Consider the following 7,878-nt stretch of genomic DNA (forward strand, 5'->3'; position numbering starts at 1 on the left):
ATATTTATTATTATTATATATTTTTATATAATATATTCATTATCAATTATTTTCAGGACAACAAGTACAACAATCAACGCTACCAACGGAAATTTCGCCCGCCGTCGACGTGATATCGCCTCTGAAAGATCCAGCAATCTACGAGAGACGTCAGATGACACCAACGGATGGTTCCGTGAGGTCAGACGAGGGTTACCATTCAAATGGCTATCACGATGAGATTTTGACACCACCAGAGGAAAGCAGTGAGTCCGATAGTGAGAACAACTACGTGTTGGATTTCAGTAAAAATGCCAAATCGTCAGTGTGCAACGATGAGATTCTGAAGCAGGACAACACCGCGGTGAAAAACGAATATAGGAAAGTTAAGATCAAAATTTCCAAGACCTACGGTAACTTCCAGGCGACAAAGGGTATAACTGACGGCCCGAAGGATAAGGAGCAGGAATTGTCCAGCCGAGCAGTTACTCCGGAACTCCAAAAGCCGGTATCACCTGTTATTCTACAGAAAAGCACGGTTCTATCGACCGTGACTGAGGATGAGATATCTGAGAAGAACATGAAACCTTTCTACGAACCGGAAGTCAAAGGTGGTAATCTGCCAATGTCCGGCAGATCTGCCTACATAGCTAACCCCAGCAGTTCTATTCTGGAGAACATTCTACTACGTAACAGCACAGACAACAACAATAATAGCCACAACCATCATCACAATGGCGGTTCGCAACAACACCATCAGCATCATCAGCTGCATCATCAGACTCACGTAGACTCAGTGACGCCGCCACCGTCCAGTCCCACCGAGATGGCATATTCCTACAAGAAGTCTCATCGTTATGGAAACATTTTGCCCTGCAGCCCGGACTCTAGTTCGAATCTGCCTCTACAAACGGACTCGTGCGTGAACTCGACCAGCAGCAACGGTGGTACGCTATCTAGTATGCAGAGTCCCACTGGTAATCTACACTCCAGCACAGGAGGGCTACATTCAAGCACCGGTGGAAACAATGGCAGCTTACCACCGCATCCGGGAAGTTTGCATTCGTCTAGCAACGCCGGTGGCGGCATACATTCCAGCACGAGCGTGCTCTCATCTAACGCGATGCTAACGTCTACCAGCCCGCATTCGGCATCCACAACGGCAAATGGTTGTCTGCCCAAGCGAAAGACCAAATCGCCGTCGCCATCGTCAAGTCAGAACGGTGTATCCACCCCAACAACGATCCTTTACTCCGGCAGTTCCGGGGCCGCTGGCTGTCAGATCGAGTCCGCCAGTCCGGTTTACCCAAACTCCGCTGGCAGTAGCAATAGCAGTACCAGCAGTAATCAGAGCATCTCGCCGATTTCGCCGATTCAATCGCCCTCATCCTACAGTCCGTATGGTAGTCTGTACGGTCATCAGAATAGTTCGCTACATCACAATATGAGTTCGTCGTTGTCTATCAACTGCACCGCCTATTCGCCCACGCCGAGTAGCAATGTCGTTTACGAAAGGACGACGGATGGCAGACGGCTAGAGGCCACCAGCAGTGGCGGCCATCAATTGCCCACCTCATCAACCATGCAAATTGATGGCAACCAGGCATTGATCACCGGCACGCACAATCTTCATCTCGGTCATCATCCGGGTCTTACCATTCATCCAAATTCCTCGTCATCTCTCAACAGATACTCACCGGCGAGTTCCTTATCACCGGACGATCACGGTTGTTCCCAGAGCGGCTCCCTTAGCCCCAATTCCCAGGGTTCGAGGGGTTACAGGTCGCTGCCTTATCCGCTCAAGAAAAAAGACGGCAAGATGCATTACGAATGCAACGTCTGTTGCAAAACCTTTGGTCAGCTATCAAATCTCAAGGTACACCTGAGGACGCATTCTGGCGAAAGGCCCTTCAAATGTAACGTTTGTACCAAAAGCTTCACTCAACTCGCGCATCTCCAAAAGCATCATCTCGTGCATACCGGTAAGCTAATACAAGTATTAATCTTGATGTAATTGTCGAAATAATTGGAAGTAATAAAGTGATATTCCAATTTTTTAGCGCATTATTATTAAGGGAGTCCTAAAACCGTCTATGTTATCGAACTAAATTTATGTAAAAATTACTCTTTTACAGATTTGAAAATCCTTTTCCAGAATTAAAGTATACGTGTCTGTGAGGTAGAGTTTATGCCGAGAACAACAAAAAATTTTGAAATTGAAATCTTAAGAAAAATTTTTTGTTATTCTCGACATAAATTCCTCCTCACAGACACTATTAATGCGTATATTTTAATCCTGGGAAAAAAATTTTCAAATTTGTAAAAGAGGAAAAAAGTAATTGTTATACAAAAATTATGATTTAGTCGATAATACAGATGGCTTTAGGATTCTCTTAATGTATTTTATGAAATGTTCATTTTGTAGAGTTGAATTTATTTATTTAAGATTTGATTAAAAAGTTTATATATTACTCTTTAAACGTTTTAAATAACTACTTTCCATTTTTTTTTTTTTTTTTTCGTACATCCTTCGTGTGCAAAAATCTAACAAACATTATACTGCGAATCGTAATGTCATATAACATTATAATTGGATAACTAATTAATACATACATAAAAAGGATTCTCGATTCTTTTCTTCTACATCCAAATGCAACATTTCCTAAATACAAAGAAGATAATAATTGTCATGATAGATACAATTTACTTATCAAGAATTTGATTAAGATATTACTATCTATTGTCAAATATTTTATGTTAAATAATATATGCACATTTTTATCAAATACGACTGTCCTCAGGTGAAAAGCCGCACCAATGCGAGATATGCAAAAAGAGGTTCAGCTCGACTTCGAATCTAAAGACCCACCTTAGACTGCACTCTGGTCAAAAGCCATACGCCTGCGACCTTTGCCCCGCCAAGTTCACCCAATTTGTTCATTTGAAACTGCACAAGAGGTTACACACAAACGAACGACCGTACACCTGCCAAGGTTGCGATAAAAAATACATTAGCGCGAGCGGCCTCAGAACTCACTGGAAGACAACGAGCTGCAGACCAAATAATATCGAGGACGAGCTCGCGCTTGCCGCGGCCGTGGGTTCACCGACGTATTACGAGTATGGTCCTGATATGAATGTTGGTAAGTATGAATTCTCGATAAATCAAAATAAAGGAATTACTTATCTTTCGTTGCTAAGATAATCGTAAAATTCATTAAAACGTTCAAAAGATATTATTAATCGGGAAATTTGTCGATATACTTAGAATCTCAGAAAGAATTGATCGATTATTCAAAAGTACAGAATAAATGCACTAGGCATTAGATAAGAAAATAAGGATAACACTAGATGAGCAATGATCCTTGCAGGAAATATGCCCAAGGAATGCGAATTGGAGCACATTGATAATTACGACAGGCATGGATCGACACATGGCCCGCACTCCACGTCCCTTCACAACTTGGAAAATTCCGTGGGTCGGCCGAGCGTCATAGAAACGTCCCAACCACACATTATCGAGTGTACATAAGTACATTACAATGTTATATAAATATATAAGTCACATAATGGGGTATGAGCCCCCTTCTGCTCGAACGCAAAATGCAATCGTGGAAAGATAAGAGAGTTGCTCGCGACAGAAAAAAGAATGGACATGGGAGCTTTCCTTTTCTGAAATGGCAGTAAAGAACAGAGCTTTTGCAAATAGTGTCGCACAAGAAATCTTCGCAAGCTCTTCTTCTTAATTTCGATGAAATATTATAATGGATTTTTAAAATGATAAAATAATTTTCTATTAATAAAAATAGATTTCTATTAATATTTTCTTTAATCTAATTTGAGAATTAAATTCTTTTTCTATAATTATATATTCTGAAAATCAAAAATACATAATACTAAAATAATATGACAAAATTATATTAAAAAATTTTATTTATTTTGTTTTTCATTATTTTTATTATTAATCATTATAATTTCGATGTTGAATTGTATTATAATAACTGTGGAAGCTAAACTTGAATGATATTAGAAATAAAGAAAATATTCTAGATTCAATTATTTATTATTTATTTCAATTATTAATTTTTTTTCAATCATATTTCATCAAAATTTAAGACGATTAATGAATAATTTCCGAAAATAATGAGAAATTATTAATTAATCCATAAAATGATCGATTATCGTTAATTGTACAATAGAAGTTTAATCGATTAATCAACAACCGCTTAATTTTTTAGCGGACACTTTGAACTTTATTGTTTTAATATCGAAGACGAAAAAGAAAAGATGGATTTTTTTCTAGAAAAGCTGACGAAGTTCTGTCTAGAAACACGCATAAAGTTCCTTCCTTGTAAATTATCCTTGTAAATACTCGTTTCTATATTTTTTCTATCGTAGCGTTATCAACGAAAGGGAGAATGGTGTTTGAAATAATTAGATTTAATTGCTTGATAAGATCGTAATACTGCCATTTCAGGAGAAAGAAAAAACAGTCGCATAAGCAACGGTACCAAAATCGGGTTTCTCAATTATTCTCCCACGATGCATTTTGCAATTGCACGTCGAAGACACACCATAATGATACAATGAATTTTCAATGACTTGAATAGATAAAAGATAGAAAGATAGAAAAAAAATTTACTTTGGCCGCAAAAATATAGTTAAAAATACTAATTTTGACACATTTAATCTTAATTTTCTTGGAAACCTGACGTGTTAGGCCAATCCGATGGATTCGTTTTCGGCGAACAAAAATCCATTGAAAAACACTTCAAGTTTATTCAGATTCTAAAAAATGATTCTTAATTTTTTTTTTAATTGTAATTTAGCAAGATTTTACTATACTACATGTATACTTTCAGAAGCTCGCAATGATCGCATGACGTTAATTACATTGCAAAAACTAACTTTAAATGTATTACTTTAAATGTATATAAATTTTAAAATGAAATTCTGTGCGGTCTTCGACGTGCTAAAATTGTAGGCCCGTGTGTAAAATGGCGGATTTTGTCGGCACCCGTCATAATTAACATTCGCGTAACAGCGAATGCTCAATAACAAGGAGCAACAACAAGAAGACTCGAACAATTAGTGACGACACGACTGCAACTATACGAGACCTGTACCTGTATATATATTAATATTATTATTTCTTATTCGATAATTTAAAAAGAAGTAATATAAGGAGCTCTAATTTATGAATACCTTTATACATATAAATATATATACCTATATATGTGTATATACATCCGTGTGTACACATGTATATGCGTATGTGTACTTGCGTGTATACGCGTATACATGCGTGCATATCGTCGTCATCGGTTGGCGGACGGTAGACTGCGCTTTACGTTAACTTTTGCAAAGTAAATTTTATATTAGAGATTTCATTAATGATATTAATTTATTATGCGTGTGTAAAAAGACATTGAAACTGTCGACGTGCGCTTCTATTATACTCGTGCGACTCGTATTTTAAACACGATCAGCACACAACTTTGTTAGCACTTTAAAAGTGTTCTTTTCTTTTAGCATTTCTAAGAAATTCTAGATTTACGATAATGAGATCATTAATATTTATCAAAATTTTATGTCGAGAATTTTTTATAGTGAATCATAGTGTCAATTACGATAACGAGACTTTGCTCTTCTTGGATTTTAATCGCGATAAAAGTTATAGTATATGTGAATCGTGCACTGAAAAAATTTTTAATCGCGCTTATTATTTGCATATTTTTTCGATTCTCGATAAATATTATATTATATATATATATTTATAATGTTACTGTCTTTATTAGCATCCGTGCTTCTAGCATGTTTCTATTTATTTCAGCTGTGCTGAATCTTTCTTTAACGTCCGTAATTTAAAGAAAAATATATTTTGTATAAATCATAAATTTTGATCGCAAAAAAAAAATATTTCTTTATATTTTCATCGTACGTTTCGATGAAGATATTTGTAGCTTTAAATGATCAAAATTTGAAGATGGAGAGGACAATTGTCTATAATAAATCAGAAATTATGATAGTAAATCTAGTCAAAAATGTCTTGAAAAAAATACTAGTGCAATTACGACGTTTCTTAAGAAAAATATGTATTTCGAAGTCGAATAAAATTTTCGCGACAACGATTATCAAATATTGCGTATGCGAATCGATTCTTCGATCACATTGTGCTTCCTATACATAGCACAGAAAGTAAAAGTTAGAATTAATGAAAATCGTCGAAAATGCTATTCTTCTTTCTCGCAGCTTCCATTAATTTTATCCAAATTCAGCGAGTTCATAACTTCCATTAATGCTAAGCTAGATCGAGTTAATTCTAAGCGCAGCTTACCGTACGTGGTGCGAAACAATTCACTTCTTATTGAGGGACGACTCTAGGGTTTTCATCGCAAAATACGGGGACGAAAGAATTTTTTAACAATACGATACGAATTTTTAAACGAACAATAAGAATTTTTAAAACGAAATCAAAAACCTCCGAGTCGTCGTTCTGTAAAGATATTAATCTAAAGGACGTATCGCAGACTGATATACACATGGCTATCGAGCGTTTGTGAGATTTTAAAGAGTAACGTGCATCGCGATACGATTCCGTGCGAAGCGAGAGAGAAAGGGAAAAAGAGCGAAAGAGAGCGAAAGAGAGTGCGAAAGCGAGAGAATGTGCGATTCTTTTCAAGAATGCAGGAGTGTATTACATCATCGTTTTTAAATTTCGGCTTCCTTCGCAAGATCCTTCGAGGCTTCGGTTCCGCAAAAATCTCCCCCTCGCGTCCGACGTTGCAACGCTAAACAATTTTGAATCCAAAGAAATCCGTTTTTAGCTAAATCCTTTCAGGACATAGCGGGAATACGCGATCACCCATATTCACCATTCACCCTTATGCCGAAACCGCGGTGCTCGCGTGCGAGATCTTTACGAAACTGATGATCCTCGTTTCTCCATACTCCGAAAATTACCTATTACCCTCATACTATTCACTATCTGCCCGCCGGACACCGTTGAACGAAAAGTCCTTCCTCGATCTTCCCGGCAATTATACCGTAATAAGTTTAACGAGCGTTCAAACTGGACTCTCAAACGATGTATTGTAGATTCACAAGGCCTTTACACTGATTTGCTGATATCCTTTAATAACCAGGCAATGTGGACGATTCGCAGGCATTCTATGGAATGTCGAGTAATGAAAAAGTACAACATGACGTATGCTAGTATGTTAGAAATTACGCTCCAGGAACTCCTCGAATATTGTATGAGGAATTTGTGTTCTCGATGTCAGTCTGTAAGGCGTCCCATCTTATAGAATGACACTGAAAGCACAAGAGATGAAAAACGAAGCAGAATCTAGGAAACATTTTTATTCGTTACACAATAATATCGCATTGCAAGCAATAATGAAAATTCCTTTGGTGATATCGGTTGCGGTTCCTGGTGATGTTCTTCATGATTGTCATTCTATACACTGTCTCGATTCCCCGCCTTGCCTGTATTTTGAGAACACTATTACAAATAACGAAGTTAAAACGGAGCTAGAGGAGAAACCTAAGCGCTTAGGATTTTGAAAAGTTAATAACGAGACGTCGAGAATGAGAGAAAAAGGAGTAGCACACGGCACGGCGCGTAAAAAGGCAAACGGTGAAGACCATGTAAATACATACACTGAAAGTAGTGAAATAACGAGAGGAAGCGACAAGCGAGAGCGATTAATCGCCTCGAAAACAAACAAGCAATATTTAGTTCTTATCATCTCGTAATAATTAAACGATAACGATCCAACTGTACCGTGCACGCACACGCGCGCGTACGCGTGCACGTGCTCGTACGTATTTAAACGACTATAAATTAAATGTTAATTATCCTTACACTTCGTATACATATATAAATATATATATATA

General features: G+C 37.2%; 2 protein-coding genes across 3 annotated transcripts in view; one reads left to right on the top strand and one right to left on the bottom strand.

Moving 5' to 3' along the window:
* Window positions 1–3,522, top strand: part of LOC108691039 (PR domain zinc finger protein 1) — a 13,439-nt gene extending 9,917 nt beyond the window's left edge. Inside the window, exons 7-9 of the mRNA XM_018198661.1 lie at window positions 57–1,961; window positions 2,781–3,122; window positions 3,351–3,522. Coding sequence (XP_018054150.1) covers window positions 57–1,961; window positions 2,781–3,122; window positions 3,351–3,511 — 2,408 coding nt within the window. The 3' untranslated portion in view covers window positions 3,512–3,522. The remainder of the gene's footprint in view (window positions 1–56; window positions 1,962–2,780; window positions 3,123–3,350) is intronic.
* Window positions 1–7,878, bottom strand: part of LOC108691040 (protein FAM76A) — a 66,122-nt gene that overhangs the window by 51,872 nt on the left and 6,372 nt on the right. The window contains exon 7 of one of the 2 annotated variants that reach the window (XM_018198663.1): window positions 7,401–7,467. The exons of the other annotated variant lie outside the window; for it this stretch is intronic. The gene's annotated coding sequence lies outside the window, so the exon portion shown is untranslated. Of the gene's footprint in view, window positions 1–7,400; window positions 7,468–7,878 lie in introns of those variants that run through there. 2 annotated transcript variants of the gene reach the window in all.

The sequence above is a fragment of the Atta colombica genome, unplaced genomic scaffold, assembly GCF_001594045.1.
Source record: "Atta colombica isolate Treedump-2 unplaced genomic scaffold, Acol1.0 scaffold38, whole genome shotgun sequence".
Taxonomy (NCBI): Eukaryota; Metazoa; Arthropoda; class Insecta; order Hymenoptera; family Formicidae; genus Atta; species Atta colombica.